Raw genomic sequence first — 24,138 nt, forward strand, 5'->3', positions numbered from 1 at the left:
GTTTCGCCATTACGACAACGGACGTACGCGAGCGAGAAAAGGAAGGAGCAGCACAGCACAGCAGCTTGATGGTCGATGCCAAGACGAATAAAATCAATGCTCCAGAGATGTTATTTGCAGCCTCAATATGGCATTATTATTCCGCATGGGAAAAGCAGGCGCGCGCGGAGATAAGAGTGAAAAATCGCCTTGTTTTACGACTTCCGCGCCCAACGTTAATGCCCGACTTTTCAAACACATACACTGAATGATATGTTGTCTTCGAGCCGATTTGATGATTCGAGAGCAGGTCCAATGCAAATTTGCAGAATTCATCATCTTCTTCGGTCTGCTTGTTGACAAAAGGAACTCGGCTCGGCTTGGGGAAAAAGGCACGCGCGCGTGTGTGAGTGTTGTGTGTGTGTGATGCCATTTCAGGAGGCAATTTTCCACGCGCATGATGACCCTCGTGGCTAAAGCGTTTTCTCGAGCCGTTCCATTTCCTCGTTGTTTTGCCCGCGCCAAGGTGAGCCGGCCCTGAAGAGATATGCCGCCCACCCCACATGCCATGCCGCCTTTTTCGCATAATATGGGGGATTTTCTATATTTAAGCAGTCTCTCTCTCGTGCTGTGGGGTGTTCTGTTTGATGTAATACAAATTCGCCCTCGGGCCGACTGCGTCTGCTCCCATCGAAATGAGAGAGAACAAGCGCCCCGTCTGCATTTTATTATGAGACTGCATTTCCTCGTCGTGTGCATACGATTGTGTGTGAAAGTCTCGTGTGAAACAAAAACCAGCCGCCGAATCATTCGATTCTTCTGGATTAAGAATGGGATAAAACACACATGGGTGATAAATAGAAGAGTGAGAAAATAAGCGCCTTTCTCCTGTTTACTCCTGATAAGTGTTAACTGCAAATGAAAAATTTTGACTAAAAAGGAATTGGCTCTGCTGCGTGATTGGAAATATTTAATGCAAAAGAAAACTCGCTCGGATTAACTTGAATTGTAATAAATTAACATTTTATTTAATTAACTCGTAAGTTACATTTGGATATAATAACCAACAAGGCCCACAACATGTGAATTAAATGCATTACCTTAAATGGTTTTTATAATTGTAGTATGATACACATGTATCGTTGAGCTGCTCTATTGAAAGTTGCAAAGTGACCTTTCTCTTTGCAATGGGCTTCAGCTTCAGAGAACTCCTTTTTCGAAAATTCGGTCAAGAAACTTTGGCCATCGACTATGTTCCTTGGCACGCGATGGCCGAATTCTGCACCGTGGCGATGCTCCGTTGGCAGGTGAGGTGCGGCTCTGCAAGTTGATTGGAGCACCAAAATTGCTGCGAGAAGAACTGCCCAGAGGGATGCGTGCATCTCGTCCAACCCAAGCGGTGTGTTCTTTAGGACTGATAAGACAGTGGAGTTGAGGCGCAGTTAAGCTTGTTGATTGACGTCCAATTTCCCTGACAAACGTCATATTATTAAGGATGTGGTTTTGGCAAATCCGGCTTGTTGGAATTTATCCACCTTAAGTGGTTTTTTCAATGACAAAATTGCAAATTACAAATTAGAAAACCACATTGTGTGCTACTTTAGGCTAAATGATTTCTGAGAGATTCTTACAAGAAGTGTGGATCGGGTTTTATACCGTATGTCAATTGTAATATATTTTGCAAGAAGGAAATCCCGCTATGTCCATGCGATGAGCCAGTGCATCCAAATGGAAATAAACAATAACGACAGCTCCATTTATTTTGCATGAAAGTTCAAATTTTGTTCTCTGTCGTAAAGCAACAGAAGTTTTGACTACGGTTAATTAAAACGAACTATTTGTGTTTCAGGTGAGCCGGATGCAAATGGAATTTGAGTTGTTTGGTCGGAGTGAGGGGCGAGTGGACCGCAAGCGGCGCAGATCCGAGCCACTCTCGGTTCGGTACGTACTCGAGAGTCTTTATTAGCAAATGCGTGCACCCCCGCGCGATTCAGCGTACGGGCGGGCGGGCCACCGTGCACGCACTTAATAACGTATCCGAGCCTAAAATGAAGGTAAATAAGAGCGAGAGTAAAAATTAATACTTGAGGGTTAATACAATGATGATGATCTGCAAAGTGGTGCTGGTATACACGCGCGATGAGGCAGCAGCAGCATTAGGGGCGGCCGCGCGCTTGCTGATCTTGTGCAACTTTTGATTGCTCCGTCCACTAATGAGAATGAAAGTTTGCCCAGCAGCATAGCAAGCAAGCAAGCCGAGTGTAGACAAAAGATATTCGAGAGGGGATGTTTCGAGGTCCTCTCCACCTTTATTGAACGCGCCATCAAACTCTTTGCAGCCCCTGCGGGCGATTTGCAGCCAATGTGTGCATTATTCCGCTTTTGATCCCATTCACAAAGTCGTTCACCTGAATCCCTGTAGCCTATTTTGTGCTGAAATCTGGAGAGCCATGCGAGAAAAATGTCGCACAGATAAAATCTTTCAACAAGGCCAAAATGGGATTTTTACTTGATCTTCTAAGCTTTATTTAGCTATCAAAAAATTTAAAATCGCTAGGATGATGCTGAGTTTCTCTGAAACAAGACAATTTTATAGTCTTTGGAGAGTTTCAAAAGGTAAGCGCACGTTAAGAATTAGATTTGTTTCCGTTTGCGCATGCGCATAGTGAGCTGATTCCCTTTGTTTAGGTGGTGGGGGGCAGCCAATGAAAGGCGTCTACCTATTTTCCCCTCCAGCCGTCTGGAGTAGCGAGAAATGTGCGTTGTTTCTACGAGTGGAGGGGAGACGAGAGCGTCTACTTTCGCTCGCTCTCCCCCTCCACTGCCCGCTTCGCTCGCAAACACTACGACGACGGCTGGGAAATCCCCACTCCTCCCCAGCCGCAGAATTCGCGTTCCCCAATCACCGCCGTGTTTGCGCGAAAATTTCTCGTGCACTTTCTATGCCACTTTAAAAAAGATTTAAAAATAACGGATTATATTCACAGCCCAATTTTCTCGTAAAACTAGTTTAAATCCGGCCAGCATACCTTAAATCACGGAATGTATATATTTTTTGAAAAGCAGCCAGCCAAGTTTCTCTGGATATATCAAGGACCATCAATTTTTGAAAGGCAGACGGTTATTATGGGGAAAGTATGGCGCATAAAATATAGAAAGAGCATTACGTAGGCCGCCGGTCGTTCGCTGAGGTAAAAGGCGCACACACGTATAAACCTGAGAGTGAGGCGCGCGATACCGAAATAGATTTTATACAAGCACAGAAAGCGCGAAGAAGAGGGAAAAAAGGCGCGAACAGGTTAGCAGACAATATTTTTGCTGCTGGAATGCGCGCTTAATCAAAGTTTATTACGTTTCGACGCCAAATGGCAAGGAGAGCGCCCACCGCGCGCGCATGTGTGTGTGTAATTTGCTGTTTTACTCGAGATTAAAGAGAGCAGCCTGCGAGCGGATTTATGGTGATTGGGCCGCGCGGCGCTCCGTTTATTTGCATAGCCGAGAGCTGCACGGTGGGAGGCGAGAAATTTATTGAAAATTTCCCTCTCGAGTTTGTTTACGCAATGCTACTGTATATATGTAGGTGTCCAAGGTATTGGATTCCAAGCGGATGTATAATTTGTAAATTGAAGAGAGTCGCCATTCACCATTCGATTGATTGAAACGAAAGCAGATGGGTTTCATGCTTGTTTATTGAAGTTTAAAGTATTTAGAAGAATTCGAAACAGTAATAACAATAATGAATATCAAATAAATGGTTAAATTGGAATTGGAGTATTAGACTTAATTTGATGTGTCGCGGCAAAGTTATACGGATCTGATTATGCACTGTCACTTTAAGAATCTGTTTGCACAGCAATTTTTGATGCTTACCCCTAAGCTGGGTTCGATAAACGAAGATATTTTCAGGGAGTTCGGGACTTGAGATGCACTGTATCTAGAGAGATGATGGAGGATGAGCGGAAGAGTTGGGAATATCAAAGTTGAAATATTCAAAAATATCGATATGTTAATATCATACCAATATCACGGGGCGGATTACGGCAGTTTTTTAGCTTGACCTTGAAACACTGTACAATGCTATCCTTATATGCCCAGCGTTGCCATTTTTCTTTTAAGTTTGCGTTGCAGTAATCCGCCCCCAAGTCATGTTATTGAAGATATCATATCAAGGGGAAATTGATATTATTTTCTGATTTGAGATATGAAAGGTGATCTATTTGTGAATTTTTGCCGTCTATCGGGTCGGCAGGGAGTCAGGGATCAGACACTCCGTTACCAGCAATGTGAAGTTCGCCACTAATTCCAGCCAGTAGAATCCTGTTAGCCACTCAAACAAGTCAAAATAACGGTTTTAAAGTAGATCTTAATAAGAGGCCAACAAATAAGAACATTTTGGAATGTAGACCTACCAAGTAATTCATTAAGCTATTTTTTAATAATTAGCTGCAGGATCTCTATAATTTTCAATGGTGAAATTAATTGGACCGAGGAACATTTAAATTTCAGATTTTGTCGAATTTCTCATGAAATTAAATGGTTTGTGAATGAATTTTTGCTTGATTTCGCGATCCCTTCCCTCCGATAGTGTTCAAAAAGGGTTAAAATAACCCTTTTGATGAAATAAATCACGATTTCCAATAAGGAGAACATGCAAACTTTTGAGCAAATTTTCCCCAAAAATTCAAACGGCAAACTCTGGGAAATTTTCTAGCTTCTTCCTCATTTTTAGATAGTATTTCACGTGAAGAAAAAATGTATTCATAAGCTTCCAGTGAAGCATTAAATGAAAATTTCCTCGCTATTTTTCGGTGGGTTTTTTTCAGTTTTAATGGTCTAATATTGCAAAAGAAAAGTTACCTTGTTATTTGCCAACGATGAACTACCTCCAAAATATGAAAACCTTAAATAAGTTAAATATTTGTTATTAACCTGCGACCTAACTAAGCTCCCTCTCCCCTTCTTCCTCGAAAAAAGTGATAAAATTATATTTTCTCATTTATTTTCCAACGCAACGGATGAAAACGCGCGCGCGTGTCACTTTCGGCGCAAATGCCACTCGTGTTCGCAGCCTCCCATGTCACCGAATTGGTCCTTTATTCACCGCTCTTTATCGGATTTCCAAAATTAAATAAAACTAATAAAATGACTTGTAAGGGTCGCATGAAGTAACGACCTTGATACAGAGAGTTGTTGTTAAAGTAAAGCATTTATTACAGCATATAATCCTATTTACCTTTACCTATAAAAAATTGGGAAATAGCTAACATTTTCCCACATTTTGCCGTTCAAATTTGCGAGAAAAATCAGCTCCAAAGTTTAAATGCTAATCAAGCGATAGGTCAATTCAAATTTCCACCGCAATATAAAAATACTTACTATTGTGATTCCTGAAAATTTAAAGATCTTTTTCGTCAAGGTATTAAAATTTTGGCCATTCAATTAGGAACACTTTGCATTTTTTTTATTTTGCTATTTACTACTTGTCAATTGATATCTGCACTAAATCTACAAGTACCATACCTAAATTAGAGCGAAAAAAACTCTACCTTATGCTATTAATTTTGGCTGGGACCTCCTACAAAACATTCAAAAGCTATTTTCGCTTTTTTTTGGTAAATTTTTATATCAGATATTGACATTTTTCAAATAATACATTTAAAATATCGATATTTGATATTGTATTTTCAACAAGTCCCAACCCTAATTAGCGAAACTAAAAGATGAGGGCGTGGTACAATTTAAGCTTGAGGTATGGTGGCGCTGCAGTGCAGAGCGCGAGTTGAAACTCACTCGCGTGAATCTTTTCTCGTGTGTGGAATATCCCAGGTGCGCGTTGACAGCACTTTTATTTCGGGGTCGGGGGGCGAGCCTGGCCGAATCTGGCTGTCAAAGTGAAAGCGCAGCAAAACACGGAAAAGTCATTAAGGTGCTGCCGACCCCCGTGCGAGAGAGTGTATTTATTTTCGTAACGAAAAACGCTTGAATTTGTCACGCGAAAGATTGATGACAAATAAATCTGCGTGGAATTTCGACGAGATCTGGTGCCGCCCCCGTTAAGTAATTTATGAATCGCGCCGCGCCGAAAATAAACAAGGAAATGATGGTGGCATAAAAATACAGAGCTTTACAAGTCGTCGCTAATTTCGAGGCTTGGATTATGTAATTAATGATTGCAGGGATCGTGTCCATTGATAAAAGACCGAAATACACTTTTGCGTGGGTGCTTGATCTAATGTTGAAATTCAAATTAATTAGAGTATTTTTAGCCATCCATCAGATTTTCATGCTTTTAATGCTAGAATTTTTGTTAAATATTTTAATTAATTGAACAGAATTTGTAATAAAACGAAGTGAAATGTTCAACAAGATTATTTTACCTTAATTTTTAAACCTGTTCCATTTTAATTTGTAGAAGAGATTTCTTGTAATTAATTTAAACCCGATTTAAACACTCTTTCTAGATTATTCGCTTTTAATGAAAACATCGTTTTGAAAGTCAAAAAGTGGTCTGGCGGCTTCTCATTATTCACGCTGACAGACAAAAACAGCGGCGATGGGTGATGGGGGGCTGCTTGCTAGCTAGCTTGCGTGCGTGCGAGGCGGCGGCGCTAATTCAGGTAACAAAAGGCAACAACTCATCTGTCTTGAGGTTGTCGAGTGGAAACAAAGGCCCAGGCCGCGCAAGACTCGACGACAAGGAAGGTAAGCCGCCGGTAATTACTCACGCAGATTTTTCGAGTCGCGCGCCATTCACGTTTTTTCCACAGCATCATGAAGGAAGCGAATCGGAAATTTCTCATTAGGGCGAAAGGGCTGGCTAGAAGCTTGCTTTCCACCTTGCGCGCAGGAGAGGAGAAGTTGCGGCTGACAAATTTCACTTGGAGAGATTAATGAGTTGGTTAGACAAGGCGCCAGCCACGGCCTGAAAGCGGGGCCGCCGTCCAAATTATTATGCTAGGAATACTTATTATATAAAGCGACCCTCCACGCTGCCGGAACGAGACTGCTCCTCAAAACAGCCTCCGCAACAGCCGAGACATATAATGCAATTAATGTGTCAGCAATTTGACGAGTGAAAATCAAATCATCCAGGTTGATACATTGTAAATTATATAGGAGGATAAAACTTTTTCAGATAATCGAAAAGTTTGTGATTGTTCATCATTAAATCTATTTAATATAAAAAACAAGAGAAGTTTACATTTAATAAACAGTAGAAACCTGTCTGAAGAAATAAAATTTTACTGGCATAAAAAATTGACCAATATTGCCTGTTTATCAAGTTTAGAGGGTTAAAATTTACGTGCAAAGTTAGAAAAAATCCAACACAATATAGTTACCAGCAGCAATCACCGAATGAAACAATTAAAAATCGTGTATTTTCAACTTGATCAGGCTGTTCTTTAATTAGAAGTTATCTTAAATCAAGAGTGTTCAAAAATAGCAGCGCACCGAGGAAACAAGCTGAACAAATTGAAATTATAAATGGCCGCAGGAGGGTGGAAGAGAAAGCAGCGAGCGTGCCAACGCCAACGCCGGTTCACAGGCCCCGAAATTTGGCCATTTTACCAAGGCGATAAGAGCGAGCGAGTGGCTGCGCTCACCTCAGCTCGGCGGCATCACCTTGGCTGCAAAAACACGCGAGACCGAGATATGAATTAATGGCACCACTCAAGGGGGATGTTTAACAGCCAGCCAGCAAAAAGCAGCAGCCTCGAGTGCCTGCCTGCCTGCCTGCGTGTGTGTGTGCGTGTGTGCGGGCTCGCTTTATTTAACCCTTTGAGCGCGGCTGCCAAATTCTCAGATTTGCAGAGAAAAATTAGCCCTTTGAAGTGGCCGCAGGTCGAGAGGCAGCGCGATCGGCGGGTGGCTGCCTTCTTCTCGATTCATCATCGCAAGCATCACAAACGCTAAACTGTGCTTGTAACGGGAAACTTCAATTTTCGGCTTGTTGCTGTGTCGCGCGCGGCATAATTAATTGCTTTTCCTCGCTTTCTCTGCAAACTTTGTCAGCCTGGGTGTTCCGAGAAATTGGATTTATTCAACAATGATTTTTCATTTTGTCCTTTGATGCTGTTTTTTATACGAGTAAAATTGACCTGGTAACCGCACTTTATTACCAATTTTATTTGATCACTTCCTCGGCATTTCAACCGCTTAGGCAGCCTGCCAAGCGTTCGTGTCCAGCGCGCTGCATAACCAAATCACCAGAGGAAAAATTTTCTCTTCAGGCAGTGTTTAATAGCGATATCAAAATGTTTGTGAAAATTTCAGTTTTTTCTTCATTTTTTATTTTAAAGAAATTACACATCAAAACGAGTTACAATTGTTTTCTACTCTAAATCTCGGGTTCTAACTATCAAAAATGCAAAAACCGCACTTTATTCGACTCGTCTCGACCTCCCCTGACCAGCTGAAATGTTTACGGGGTGATAACCACCGCCCCTTTCAACCCCTTGCTACAATTTAAATAGCATGCTTTAAATACACAAAAACATGCTTCCTCGGGGCTTAAAAATGTTTAAAATAATCCAAAAATCACTCTAAATTATAACCCCGTACCTTTTTTCAAAAATTTCAAATGCGAAAGAATAAAAAATTGCAATGTTATAAAATATTTTCGTTATTAAAGGGGGTTGATATATAGCAATTTGGGTGGAGGGTAAGCACCCCCATACCTAACCCCTTCAGTTGGTCAGGGGAAATTGAGACGAGTCTAACAATGGGTAGTTTTTGCATTTCTGATATTTCTGATGGTTAGAACCCGATATTTCGAGTTGCAAATAAATGCAAGAAGTCGAAAAATTCATGTTTTTCGAGTGTTTAAGCGGAATTTCACGGCTAAAAAAATAGGAAAATCACTCTCAAGCTTTAACGATAGTGTACACATGTCTTGGGATAGCGTTTAAGCTTATTTTAATAATTCCAATCCTGAACTTATTTCCAAAACTAAATTAGTAGTGACCGTTGACCTAGGTTCGGCGAGAAGAATCCAAAGCAAACTTTATAATTAAAAACCACGGATAGAAAAAACTGAGATCTCAAAGTTTTCAAAAACAGTCCTGTAAAACCCGTAACAGTAAAAATATTGTTGGTAAATAAAATTCAATACGCAATTTTCAAGAGTTGGCTGGACTTGATGCCAATTTCGTGACATTTCTTCAAACTCTGGATCTTTTCTGTATTTTCCTTTTATTCAACATGGCAAATGACATTTCGGCCGTAAATTAAAGTAGCATCAGATCCAATTAAAAAGCGACACGGTGAGTGGAGGCGGCTTGTTTTTCACCTGCCAAGTGTAGCGTGAGCTGAGTGGGTGGCAGCCGATTTTTCTGCATAATCCGGCGATAAAGCGGCTGGCAAGGTGTATTAAAGCGTCAAGCAGGCCGTGATTTTGGCCCGGCTGGCTAATTTCGCCCCCGTCTGCCCGGCTGGCGATTTATCCTGGAGCTGCTGCGTTTAATGTGCGTGCGGAGAGGGAAGGTAATTAGTCCGGCAGGTCCTTTATTTACTTACTTAACACTCGGCCGTAAATTGTATGCACAGCGCAGCAGCAACGAGGAGCTGGCACTCGGGGAAAAGGTGCGTTTGCACGACAAACAAAAGGGTAAATAAATCCGGCGTTGCGAGACTTAATCGAAATAAACATTCGCCATGCCCGGAGCAGAGCATCCCCTGCTGGATTTGTACAGTCAAAAGTCAAAATTAAGCAGGCCAGGCACTGACGAGGTGCAAACTTCCGAAATGCAGATTAATTTTAAAAGACATGGGATCGTTTTTAGTTTGTGAGGTATCGGAGGTCGAAATTTTATGTTTTTCAGCGCATCGTGAAATTTGAAGACCAATCAAATGGTGAATATTTCACCAGACAAGAACGAGAAAGAACTGCGCAGTTTTTTACAACAGCCTCGCTGCCACGCTGATCCGGCGGCGTCAGCGTGCGTCTGAAAAGCATCCTTGTTGGAGGGCTAATCCGGTTAGCTGTGTTAGTGACATAACTTTGCCATTTCCTTCCACCCTAATTCTCAAACTCCCCGGCACTCAGTCCGCGTGCAGACTCACACACACACACACACACGCCGACAGTCACCTTGGCTTATAAAGGTGCTTATAAGGCGAGGGAAAGGTAACTCAATATTCCGGAACACAGGACCGTCGCATCCACTTTTCTGGCATCACGCGAGAAAAGAGTAGGGGAAGAGAATAAAGTTATACAAACACTGAAATTGGACTGTCTTATTTGTTTATCTTTTTTCTAACTGGAAATAAATTAATATTGGGGTAAAAAATCCATTCAGCCGAGTTTAGCCTCCTAATTCGTTCTCAACAATAAGGGTAGGTATTTCAATTTCACCCCTGGGCCCGGGGCTGAGAAGCATGCATGAGGAAAAGCGGCTGGTCATCTGGCGGCGCGCATACGTGCTATGCGGTGGCGGCCGCTCGGGCGAACAAGCAACTTTTGAGGTAGAAAGGCGAGAAGGTAGCCAGCAGCTCCATTTGCCAGTCTGGCCCAGTACCACTTTTCATCAAATTTCCGGGCCGCGCATCCTGAGAGGCAGCAGCCGACGGCCGCCTCCGCTGCGTGCAGATAATAATTATTATTTCTGCGCGCCGGCCGACCTGCCTGCCTGCCTGGCTGCCTGCACCGGTGCCAACCAACTAACCAACCAACCAACTGGCGACCGCGCAAAAAGAAAGAGAGGTGCGAAAAAAGGACGTAAATCATGGCGGCCGGTGCGGAAGCTAAGGCAGCCCCGGAGGGAAGCAGGCAGGGGAAGAAATTGTGCCACCGGCTGCTTTATACGTACCGCACCCGCTTGCAAACTATTAATTGGAAAGTTTTCAGCTATGCAATTGTTTTAAAATGCCCAAAATTGAAATTAGAAGTTAAAATTTTCGCCAAGGGCTGACACAAATTCGTTCAATATAAAACTCTGTTGCTCCTTTTTTGCTGAACCGTCTCTTTTAATTTCCCCCGTCCTTTTGCGACTTGCACTCTAAACTTTTTGCTGGAACGCCCATAAAACCAAGGTGGAAAGCAGCAGCCCTCGGTGATCTTATTAATTTAATCCCAATCAAAAAACAAACGAGAGGGCTGCAGCTCCCCCGGAAAATAATGAAACAATGTGCGTGTCTCGATATAAAATTTGGCCGTAAAAGCGGCACTAAATTTTTGTGAGCGCAGTCGAGCAGAATCTTTTCGCTCACCTTGGAGGCGAGGGGGTGCGTTGCGTCGGACGTTGGGATGCTGCGGCTGCTCCCGAGTGGAGTATGGAGTGGAGCGAGTGGCTCGTTTTACGTGCTGAGGGGCTTTGACATTGCTGCCGGCACGGGAAACTAAATAAATCGACTTGATGGAAAGAGAAAGCTGCAGGTAATGGAGAGCCGAGCTAACTGAGTGGAAGGTAAGGAGGACGGAATGGCCCAAAGTCAACACTAGCTGCGCGCAGAGAGAGAGAGAGAGAGAGAGAGAGAGAGAGAGAGAGAGAGAGAGAGAGAGAGAGAGAGAGAGAGAGAGAGAGAGAATAATATATCAATATCAGGCCTGAGCACAAACCCAAGCAGGCAACCCTTTCGTCCAAAACAATGCGCTGCCAAGAGAATCGTGTGCGTGTGTGCCCTGCTCTGCTGTCCTTGGATATTAGAAAACTTTGCCATATTGCCGACAACGGCTTCACGCTTCACAAAATACCTGAGAATCTGATTTGGCGAATTTTCGGTTTAAAATAACAAATAACGATATTTTACATCAAAAATTTATTTTCCCGGCGCCTTTTTTCAGCTCCGGCGGAACAAAAAAAATCCCCTAACACGATTTGCCCAGCCGGTTTCGCTAACAAAGGCGGAAATGAAAAACATTTATTGTTTCAGGTGAAAGCAGCCGCCGCGGCGCGAAATATTTATTACACGATAAACAATATTTTTCTAACTGCCGGCGCTGCAACAGTTTCAACCCCCGCGCGGCGTGCGAAGAACGCACCCCCCTCCGCGGAAAAAAACGCGTGTACCTCTCCTTGTGATTTAAATCGGCAGTGATTTTTTCCTGTGTGCACGCTTATTTTAGCGTGGACAAACATTTGGTGAATGGATTCACCTTTTGTTCGGCACGCGTCTCGCCGCGGAGCACAGACAAAGCTGCGCTCTGGGATCAGTCGCCCCCTAGCAACCCCCGTATCCACGTATCCCTTTACCTTGCTTTTATCCGTGTGCGCGCTTTGCTGCCGGCTCGTTTTATTTTCCCACCCCCTGACTGACTGACTGCCAAGTGAATGCCAACTGCGAACGCGTGCTGCCCCGTTTTTATTTGATGCATGTTCTCGCAGACAAACTGAACACCCAAGTCCATTGTTTGATGCTGCACTCTGCCTCTTTCCTACGTGTCGTTTCCCCGATTGGGAGTGCTCCTTTGTGTTTTACATGGCAAAATAACGGACTTTTCATAGAACTTGGAGTTTATGCACGATTAGGACTATATAAAAGTAGCACTGGAATTTTATTTTGATTGTGCTAATCGATTTCTGACGGTTGAATTAGGTCAGGCAGTCGAATTCCCTGCTCGAAAATTAATCGCAACGTGCAAAAAATCGGAAGAAACCTAAAAACTTTGGTGGTTTTTGGTCTGAGAGCAGGCACAAGAACTTCGGCGAGCAGCCAGAGAAGGAAGAGGTCAGATTGAGGCATCAGCGCCACAGCGACAGCCAGCGGAAGCGAGAAAAGTGACAAGTCTAGCTGCTGGCTTCATGTCTTCTTGCTGTGGCGCTGCTGTCTCGATCTAGCCAATCAGAGAGAACCCCTCGCTTCTCTGATTGGTCACCTTAGGTTCAGTCAAAGAACCACCAAAGTAACGGCCGATTTTTGGAACGTCGTGTCGACTTGTCAAAAATGAAACTTTGATAGCGCATCAACCTGTTTTATGTATACTGCTACTCATTTGATCACTGAAGATAATTTTTTTTAAACAGCAAAAGATATTTCAGGAATTTCAGCTCTGGAAAAAATTTACAAACAGTCTTATTTTAAGAACGAGTTGCAGAAATGAGTAAATCTATTCCCGGTGTGCTTTTTGCACGTATGCGCCTTTGTTAGAACTGTGAAAAGGCTTGGGTGGCAAAAACACTCGGCCGGCTGTGTGTGTATGCGTTTGCCTTCCGTGCGAGTGCCGCTGCTGGTGCTGTTGTGATGAATGGGAGCCCTTTGGGAAGTCGGCTTCGGAGCATTTTGGCGTCACTTACTTTCTCTCCAGCGCGGCAGTCAGCAAAAAAGCGGAGGTAAAAATGATTTCACCTTCCATCGCAATTTATTGCGCACCCCGGCCGCCTCGGAAAGGCGCAGGCAAAGGTGGAAAAACGTATAAAAATAATTAATCACTTTCTTCCTTCTCTCGCGTTTTATTCCTTCGCCTTTGATATTTTTTATTCCCGACCGGTGACCATCTATCATTCGCTCTCTCTCTCTCTCTCTCTCTCTCTCTCGCTCTCCTTTCTCTCTCCCCCGTATATACCTTTTGGAAAATGCGGCGGCAAGAGAGCCCGCCACGCGCACTCTTTTAGTCTTATCTCCGCAGATGCTGACGAAGCATTTAGTCAGAAGCAGCAACGTCGACGCGAATAATCCATTTTCAGGCCAAATCCAGGTAGAGAGCGGCGCATCCCCCCGAATAATTGCATTTCAAATAGCAGATCAGTGAGAGCAGACGCAATTCGAACATTTTTGTGCACAAAATGGATTCGCTTATATCCATTGTAATCAGATTGTGATTAAACTGTTTATATATATATATATATATATATATATATATATATATATATATATATATATATATATATATATATTAGAATAATAGCAATCAGACCAGCAGGTCAAACGGCAGTTGAACCACCCGGTCCTCCCCCAAATAGAATTGTGTACTATAAATTCGACTCTTTTGCCGTTCGCTTTGAATCCTGTTTTGGCCTCACCTGCTCTCCAAACTGGTCTTCGGTCAAGCAGCTGACTGATGACGTCACAGACTCAAAACTCTAATCAATTATAATCGGTATTTTTTTCTCTTTACATTTACCTTTTAGTCTTAAATTTTCAGTTATCACGACAAGCCAACCTGCGTGGCAATCGCGGAATAGGAATAACGAAAATAAATTTTTCCTTTGGCTTTACATGATGTGAATTTTTAAAATCTATATATTAACTAAATTCAGTATGCAAATACACGAGTCGATAGATGCGTATTCATCATTCTATCTTTAGCGAAGCGATTGAACACACTGCTCTCACTCTCACTTATCCACTTCCCGTGCAGGCAGGGGTGGCTTGCTGCCTGCGTGCCATCTGCTGCATGCAGATCGGCGTGCACTGCAGTGTGCTATTCTGATTATTATTGTCTGCAACAAAATCTGTTCTGCCCCCGGCGGCTCACCTATGTGCACCCGCCGGCCGAGGGATTATTGGAACCGCCGCCGCCGCCGCCACCGCGCCGCTTTCACTGCGCTAATACACACACACACGCGGCCGCACCCCACCTTGAATGCGATTAACCTGAACAATTGAGCCAGACACGAGCTCCATTCATTCGGCACCCACCCCCTGGTTGCCATCCCCCCGCTGCAAAGGTAGATCGGCGCGCTGGATTAGCCAAGGTATGATATTGCTGGCAAATTAACCGTTAAAATGCGTGCGTGTTGCCCGCGGCTACTTTTTAAGCCAACAGATTAGCGAGAGAACAATCGTTTTACATGCGCGGATGTTGCACGTACATCACGCGGCTCTGGCTGCTGCAGTAGCTGCATTTTGCGGTTAGTGAATTGTACCGTGAAAGTTGCTTTATTAGATTGGCGAATAAATGTTGTTGTTAACTGATATGATAATTACTTTACAGAGAAGTAGTGCGAATGTTGTTATAATTCACACTAGTTTAAAACTTTTTTCGCCTCTACTGCAATTACACGTGCACGTTATCCATGTTCTAAAATGGAAAGCATGATTGAAACAACTTGTTTGTGTGTGATTTGTTTATCAGTGAAATTATTACAAGCTCATAAATTGATATTTATGCAGCTTAAATAGTAAATAAATATAAATTAAATAATTGTTAATGTGCGTCTGGCTCATACCCTGATGATTTGTGCTAACGACCGCAATTTGGCTGCCAGTTTGCACTGCAGTATTGATTGTTTAAACAAATCTCGAATTTATTAGTCTGGGTAGCGGCAAGGTAAACACTTGGCTGCATTGTCAACACCAATGACCATAAATTTACGACGTGGCGGCGGGTGCTTACCGTGTCTACCCTGCAGCCACTTAAATAATTCACACGCGCGCCGCGTACAAAGGAGAAGTAGAAGAAGAAGACAAAAGTCGCTTGTTTCTCGGCCTGTTTTGCCGAGTAATTTAGCAGCCGAGGGACCAGCAGTCAGCGTGGAAATTAGCTCATTTATTAGGGCCGCTCTGCTCGTGACACCTTTCTCGAGCACCTGCTTTATATTATTAAGACTGCTCCTGCGAGAGTGAGCCAGAGAGAAGGAAGGGCACTTGAATCTACCTACCCGGCACTTCTTGTGTGCGCTGCGTGTATATTCACGTATACTACACGGGTAAATTTAGATGGAACGAGAAGAGGAGACGCACACTCACTTTTCACTCTCTACCGCGAAACACACAAAACGAACGCATATGCAGCAGAGAGGGTTTCAAGTGAGAGGCGCGAAAAAGGCGCACTTCATTACTGAAGCAGAGCTTGTTTTGCCTTTCTGACATAGAGTGATTATTTGGTTTGCTGATATTTCTTTGCTGAAACTAGAGGCGAGGAAAATCCAAATTTCTAAAAATTGATTTAATTTTATCGATGAATGAATAAGAGAAATTTTAATGAAGTTTTAATCAGTACATATTTATAAATCCATTTACAGGGAAATTCTGCTACGTAACCTTTTTTTCAAAGTCATTGAATTTAAGTACTTTTCAATTTTCAACGAAGAACACCAGTTAAAAAATTATTATCTGGTCATATGTCACATGGAGTATCGAATAAATAAGACCCTTACGGAATTGTTTTAAAATCGAATTTCGAAGCCAGTGTTTGTCCGTTCATTTTCAATGGGATGAGGGCAAGCAGTAAGCACCCCCATTAACCCTTCAGCTGGTCAGGGAAGATTAAGATGAGTCTAACGGTAGGTAGATTTGGTAATTCCGACTGTTAGAACTCGAGATTTGGAGTTTCAAATAAATTGCAAAAAAGAAAAAAATCATGTTTTTTCGATTTTTGGAGTGAAATTTTTCGAAAAAAAGAGAGGGAACCACTTAAAAACTTTCACAATAATTTATAAATGTCACTGGACAACTTTAAAGCATATTTTCAAAATTCCCAAACCCTGAGCTTATTTTCAAAATTTTAATCAAAAGCCACAATTAACAATTGACCTTCAACCTTGATCTACGACATTAAATTTGGTGTCAATTCGATTGGGCTCGCAAGAGGAATTCAAAGCACGCCTCATTTTGGAAATTGCGCCTCGTGGAGATGGGTTTTTCCAAAATTTTCCCGTAAAACCCATAAAAGGAATATTTTGTCGAAATAATTTGAATTTACTAGGAAAGACCATAATTTTAAATATCACAAAAGCTTTGCCGCTGCTTGTGTAAATTGGCACGCACTTGCTGAAAAAGAAAAGATCGCTGTGCCTCGCATTTTTCACACTCGCAGCGTTTTGCAAAGAGACGTGCCTGAATTATTGCTGATAGGCGCAAATTTTCGTCACGCGTAATTTATCCAGCAATGAAACGAGTGAGTGTTCTCAAAATTTGCCTCCGTCGGCGTTTTATCGCACATACCTGCGCTGATGCGTTTTATTTTTCTTTGGCAGCGCCTCTCGTTTCATTAAAGCCCGACGAGCAGTCATCCTGCCGCCGCTCGCGTTACACATATGTGCGCGGGCCTCGGGTAAATAGTAGGTCGGTCTCGCACATGTGGCATGCAGATGAAAGACACGTACCTGGGCGAGAAATGAAGCGTTCCCTTCTGTGTGTCGGCGAGTGTTTCGAGATTCGAGATGCAGCTTTTTACGATTTAGCAACCTGCTCGGCGCGCAATTAGCTGCGAGGGCAGTTGTAAACTTTATTGCGCCAAGTTGAATTATTTATCATTCTCATGTGTGCTGCAAGTGCACACTCGCCACATTGCGCTGAAAATAATCAGTTAAAGTAATTAAAAACAGTTTACAAAATAGAAAACGATCCGCATTTACCTCCCCCTCGTGCCGGAAAGGTGTGTGAAATCCGAGAGTCATGCAGGCTCCGCATACCTGTGGAATCCCGATAATTCCATGCTGTCTTTTGTTTTGATTGCTGACTGAACCAACCCACACATAGCTCAAATATCTTGCTTGCATTCCCCCTGGCTGCGACTATAGCTTTGTTAGTTCAAATACCGCGGAGTGACTTTTGGTTCGTGAAATTGCGTATGAGAAATTATTTGGAAGAAGTGATGAGTTTCAGCCTAATTTTGAAAATAAAAATAAGATGCCCGCAAAATATTTGTACGAAGTGCTGTGTTTCCATTTGTGACAGGAATATTTCCGAAATTGTCAATACACTGGATTTTCATAATAATGGATTTTCATAAATCATAATCGTGCTTAACAAAAATAGAATGCGGCCGTACTCGATTTGTTTGATGCAACCATCTACCTGAAATTCTTGAATGGTCAGAAATTCATTTTTCTTAACGTTGTCAAAGTTATGTTTTCTTACCTATCCCTATGAGGGCCGAGGTAAATAATCAGAAAAATAATTGATGTACGGAAAACGCACCCCAACCCGACCCGTCTCCTGCGGATTCCGCTTTCCAACTTCCAACTCTCGGAAAATTCGTCTTCTTAATTTCTAGCTTGAAAATTAAAAACTGCTATTGAGTGGCTTTTACATTGTATTGATTTACTTACAATTAGTCATATGTTTGGATTGATTTTTCTGCATTTTTCCTGGGTGCTCTTTCTTTACTCTCAACAAGAAAACTGTTTTTCATTGTAATAGTTTCAAGCTACTTACTATGCGAGGGTAATAAATTAATAAATCTCATGTCCATTGAGTTCAAGGAAATCCCGTTTCCTGCCAGGATTACTCAGAGTCTATTTATACATACTTGTTTTCCTAACTCAAAAGTTGGCGTTCCGAGAGTTGTTTTGTGTACCCTAACCTTTCGAGTACAATCTCATCTGCGCGCGAAAATAAGTTTCAATCCACTGTGTTGTCAATACCCAGATGACTTTATGGCCTATTTCTTCACTTTGTTGTGCTTATAAGAAGGAAAAGATTCGAGGGGAAACTGCATTAGCCGCATAAAAATCATAAAAGGCTGCCTATTCATGCACGCACTTTGCACATGTGTGATACTCCTATTCATTCACTATAGCCAAACCAGACGAAGGTCGGAACTTAATAAACGCACAAAAGAATCAAGTGCTGGTAAGCAGCAGGTAGGCGAGATGTCACGACCAAACAAAACAAATGATCTTGCCCCGGGCCTGATTTTAAGGAGAGCAGGAAACGTTGCCTTTGTATTTCCCCTTTCCTCCAGATGGAGGAACCCTCCAACCTTTCTAGTGGGGATCACAGTATTGCCTGCAGTGATATTTTACTCACCTCTTCCTGTAAAGAAACAATGCGATGAGCACGTGTGGGAAAATAGTAAATGGGATAATAAATAAAAAAGTAATTTCTGTTTGGTTCTTTTATTAAATTAAACCATCTCTGTATGCGGAATGAAACTTTTTTTCACACGATAATTTTTCTCCGGTGCGGGCAGATAATAATACGAGAAAGGCATTTCATTTTTGTTTGTCAGTTTTAATTTCTGCACATTAGTATAAGCACGTTAGCCTGTCAGCGATCGAGATCGAGACGGGCACAGAAGCCACGGGGCGGCTGGGCCGTCGAGATAGATGGTGGTCCAGCTCTCTCCGCAGCATCTCGTTTCATTCCGCCAGGTTTAACGAGCTCAATAGGTTTTGCTGGTGTGCAGTATTATGATGATGATGGACACTCACCTTATTCTCAGCCGCCCGGGGCTTAATCAAGACACAATGCAGCCTTTGTCCGCCCGAGTAGCTTCTCACTATGTTAGCCTCTCTTTCACGTGACACACACTCAGCCAGCATTCATCTGCACCACCATCTTCGAGCATATACTCACCGCTGCCGGCACACAATTGGCCCATTTTGTGATTCCATGCAATTATTCCATTTGTATACACCGAGAGACTGTTGGCGTTGGCAATCAAAGCGGTGGGCCCACGAGGTACTTTACTACAGTGCATCTATTTATGAGCTGAGCATATTGTTGACTGAGATTAAGGCAATTGGTCATTCGGGGAATGCCGCCATCGTCTATTTACATTTTCTATGATCATATAAAATGAATTCAAACTGCAGAATTTTTTCCGAATGATCTATAGGAGCATTTTTAAATAGAATACTGCAAACTCTAACATTTAATTTTTAAGTCTCATTAAACGTAGTTGAATATCATCTCTGCCGTCGTGGCAATAAGAGCAACCATCAAATTATAATTTTATTTGTCACCATGAACGTACTGGGAGTGTGTTATTGACACCGCTTTGTGCATGCTGACTTGGCCTGCCTGCTTGGAATTTATAGAGGACAGGTCATGGCTCCGTGCAACCACGAGTGGAAATAATTTTGTTTGTCTTTTTGCCGCACAAGTGTGTCGTGATTTCTTAATAACGAACATGAGCCCGTAATAAATCGAAATTGCAATATTTATCATGGATTTCAAGGAGAGAAACAGAGAGGAATGAGATGAAATAATCATGGCTCACGCAGCTTGAGTAGTTTGGACATTCCCAGAATCTCGTTTAAAAAGGCAGATAAATGTGGCTTAATTATAAAAATCAACTGCAAAGGTTGAGCAGGCCAAATAATTTGACTTTGCCACTTCCACTCCCCCACAAAGTAGAGCAGACACGCGAGCATGACTTGTTGTGTGTCCCCTTGTGCGTCGGTGCCCCGTCTGCGGGCGCTGCCCCTTTTTGTGTCCCAGATACCCCCTTTTGGAAACAATCAATTCTGCGAGAGAGCACGCCGCGAGCGAGGTAAAGGCCGGCCGAGAGCGTTCGCTCGCTCGCTCGCGAGAGAGAAAGAGAGAGAGAGAGAGAGAGCTGGCAGGAGCCGCGTTGCCTCCCCTATTGGTGAGGCGTGCTGGCCATGTGGGTGCTCTCAGCCCCATCTCGGTCCTCCGTCCTCCCCACCTCATCAGTCGCTCTTGCCGTGTTCTAGCGATCGGAGGTGTGTCGAGGCTCTCTCTCTCTTGCTCTGTGTGTGAGTGCGTGGTGTGCCTCAAAGGACGGACGGTGACTCGTTTGCCACGCGACGCCAGGGTCGATCGAGCCGCTGCCAGCATGTCCGGACGCAGGAAGAAGGGCGTCGTCAAGCGCATCAGACTAGGTACGCACCTTTGCCACCTGTCAACGCACCGCCGCGGACCACGGCGGCCACGGCGGCGCTTGGCAACCGACACACTCGCCGCCAGCGGGCCCCGACTGAGTTTTTTGTCCGGTTGTCCCACGAATTACGGGCCGTGCGATGACATCATATGCACGCTCACACAAACATGATTATTTGAATTACGGCGCCGGCGCTGTTGCGACCTGCTGATGCTGCTCGTCGGATGCTGGACCACTTTTTATCTCATCATGCTCTTTGTAGCCTCTTGCCTTCTCAGTCGGAGAAATTCTTCATTTATTTTGGATAGCTTATTTCTCATGAATAAAGAAAGGCTAGTCTTTCCACCTGTGCACTCAAGAAAATATAAAAATTCACCTAAATTTGGTGCGAATAGGAAAACAAGTTTGAAAAGAACCTTTAAACACCATATTTGATGAAGGTTTAAAGATAATTTAGTTATGTTTTAGCCTCTGTTTGCACCTAAATTAGGAGTGATTAGTGCCACCCTAAAAAACCTCTGGCATTTAGTTATGATTTTATAAACAAACTACTTTGAATGCCGTCATTGCACATATATAAACAGTGTGTTTAGGGAATAGGTTTAACAGGGAATTACAAAAAAGTGTGTGGATCAAAAGAAAAACTCCCAGAATTTGATTAAATGGGAATACTTCAATATTTAGATTGATGTGAGATAATTCAATAATTCTAAAAATTTATTTATTTTACAATTTATTGCTTTAACAACTATAGAATTTAGCATTTTGCTTTAACCGCCAATAGTTAATGTGATATTAAGTAAAATGTTTGTAGCTTGTTTTTTAAATAAGATTTTAAACTAATTTTATTTTAGAGAAATCGCACATGAAGAAAATTTATTCGATAAAATTAAATCTCTTTTATTACTGTCATTAAACAACCGCATCATTTGCGTTGCTCAATATAAATTGCCTGTGAAAACATCTGAGAGTGTGAGAGTGACGCAAACATTTTTTTTAAAAAAAAAGCCAGCATTATTTATTGGATGCAACTCTGTAACAATTCCATTAGGAACAGATGTTTGTGCTAGTGAAAATTCTTTTGAAATCCTAACTGGGAGGAGGTTTAGAAAATACTTAACTATTCTACTTATTTGGCCTTCGAACCGCACTTTATAGATTAAGGTGCAATTAATTTTAATTTTGGTAGACTGCCTTTGAAAAATGTATCGCGTGCCTCGGAAAGCCGTTTAATCCCAAGGTAAAGCTAGAAAATTGCATTTATCCGAAGCACGGCATTAAAAATGGACGAGATGCGGTGGCGGCAGCGTCCCGGGATTTTTAATCAACTCCGCCGGCTGTTGTTATACAAAGTTCTTTCGCTGCGCCGTTAAAATCCCTCAAGTAATCTAGCCGGTCCGAGATAAATTGCGCGCAAAATAAACCAATTTACCGCACGGCGACGGGACTTAGACGGAGAGGAAAAATGCACCAAATTAACGGCCGCAATCAGCCTTTTTTGCCAAAGAGTGAATAATTAATCGCGGATCGACACGTTGCCGCGCGGCGTTTTCGAGGCCGCGCGGCGAGCCGAGTAGTTTGTTACGACTGTTACTAGAGGGCTAACAATGGCCGTGGATGGAAAGAGATCTGCGCCGTGCCGCCGCCGCCACCATGCATCCCGCCCGCGATGGACCAGTTTGGCTCGCACAGCCTCCCGGAAAAGAGAACAGCTACACACGGGTATGGTACAGCTCATTCCTATAAGGGCGCCCCCTGTCGGCCGAGTGCTGCGGAAAATGTTGCAAACTGCCCCGATGAAATCACCGCGTGGAAACTTCTCAAAAGCACAGCCTCCATAAGACTAACTCGGAATTGTCGGAAATCAATTCAAAATATAATAACTAGGATTTTATTGAAAATAGTGAAAGAAATTTTTTTATTTTTTAGAACCTCTGCACAGCACTTCCCGTGGGATATGAGCTTCTTCAGTGTTACAGGCATTTTGCATTGTTGACTTTCATTGTTTGTGAAATTTAGCAACTGTTTATCTTTAAAATTAGGACCGAGGAACAGTTTAATTTCAGATTTTTCGCTAGATTTCGATCCTTCTCGTCGCGATCTATCCAACGGTGTGCGAATTTTGAGGAACAACTCCCTAAATATAGAAATAAATCGTGATTTTTAGATAAGAATTTATGCTCGCTCCATAGAGCTGATTTTCTAGAAAAATTAAACCACAATTTAAGAAAATTTTACATTTTTCCTCCTTTTTGAAAAAACTGCTTGAAGAAATTGTTTGTTTTTATCCCTATTCAAACACCAAAAGATAAAGCTCAATCGTGAAAGAAAAATTCGTTGACCCAAGTCTCGAGATGTACATGCGTATTATTTTGAAGTGACAGGTTTAAAGCCGCAATGTCACTTTCACAATTAATCTGTGTCCGAAAAATAGATTCGGTATCGCTCGTTTTCCAGCTGCGTGCGCGAGTGTGTTCTGGCTAGTGTCCATTTGACGCGCGGCACTCATGATGTGAAAATATCAGTTCTCGCGTGCGGCCCGAAAACAGTCTGTTAATAGTTAATAAACTGGCGGCCACCTTCTTTTGCTTATTTCGTATTATGAGAAGCGCCCCTCGGTTTTATTAGAACAATTCAAAATGGAATATAAAACGCACCTCTCAAAAATAACTGCGCTCACTACAGTCGGATTTAGATGCATTACAAACAAACAAAACTCTCAGAGCTTCGTGGGTGGTTCGGAAACGTAAAAAGCGAGATGTGTGGCCGGCCGGGAGTAAAAAGTGACGTGTGCGTTATTGTTTCAAGGGGCGAATAAATAAAACGCACAGGTGAAGATAGCATTATGATCTCAAGAAAAACAAATTATTCTGCTCGACTTTTAATGGCAGCCTCTAAATTTGAAATTTCTAAAAGCTTTGTCTGATTTTCACGCTCCATACCTGCTGGGTGTCTAATAAATTACCGCCGCAGGAGTGAAGTAGAGCAGCTTTTTGTCCTGCCACACATGCTGCAGTCGCACCGGCGGCTTCTTCTTCTTATTATTACTGAAATGGAGGTAGATACAAACTTTTGTGACAGCATAACAAATGTTTGCTAAAAGCCACCTTTCACGGGAACAAAATTCTCCATTGTCTGTTATGGCTTTTCACGGCGTGAACACAAAACCTGCCTCGCCGCCATCGCCGTATATGCATCAAGAAACCGCTCGTTTTTCCTCCTCCTCGCGGCCATTCTTAGCCTGCGAGAATAATACAAAAAAGACTAAACTTCCTAGGTCATGCCGCACTCTTTTGTGCCCTGTGACGTTTTCCTAGATAAAATTTACGACCTGCTCTTGCTCCAATCTCGTCGCTCTGCCAAACACACGGCGCGATTGGGCCGCGACTTCACCTGTGCAGGTGAGAGAGCGCGCGGGAGGCGGAGCCGCTCGCTCAGCCAATCGCACAGGTGTGCACAGCACCGCTACGCGCATTCACCTGTAACGGGAGAGACTTCACCTCGCAGACAGATAAAAAAAATCTGTGAAAAGGATAAAATTAGCCCAAAAATCATATTTTTTTGTTCTACAACTCCTATTGATTTTTATACTAAATCAGAGATTATTTAAAATTAAGGACGAGCGGACGTTCCATTTTGCAAAATAATGTTATCGATTTCGGTTTTGGGCAATTTCCGCAGGCGAGTGCTGGCAAATCCATAACACG

At 42.8% G+C, this 24,138-nt stretch overlaps 1 protein-coding gene and 1 long non-coding RNA gene across 5 annotated transcripts in view; one reads left to right on the plus strand and one right to left on the minus strand.

The window, feature by feature from the left end:
- The window catches only part of zfh1 (Zn finger homeodomain 1), a 243,756-nt gene that overhangs the window by 95,086 nt on the left and 124,532 nt on the right, over nt 1–24,138 (plus strand). Inside the window, exon 1 of one of the 4 annotated variants that reach the window (XM_065481215.1) lies at nt 20,242–20,432. The exons of the other annotated variants lie outside the window; for them this stretch is intronic. Coding sequence (XP_065337287.1) covers nt 20,387–20,432 — 46 coding nt within the window. The 5' untranslated portion in view covers nt 20,242–20,386. Of the gene's footprint in view, nt 1–20,241; nt 20,433–24,138 lie in introns of those variants that run through there. 4 annotated transcript variants of the gene reach the window in all.
- LOC135937885 (uncharacterized) lies at nt 976–3,970 on the minus strand. The gene is made up of 2 exons (XR_010574568.1): nt 3,850–3,970; nt 976–1,450 (listed from the first exon to the last, which is right to left on the minus strand). It is a non-coding gene; the product is annotated as an uncharacterized LOC135937885 (long non-coding RNA).

Source organism: Cloeon dipterum, chromosome 2, assembly GCF_949628265.1.
Source record: "Cloeon dipterum chromosome 2, ieCloDipt1.1, whole genome shotgun sequence".
NCBI classification, from domain to species: Eukaryota; Metazoa; Arthropoda; class Insecta; order Ephemeroptera; family Baetidae; genus Cloeon; species Cloeon dipterum.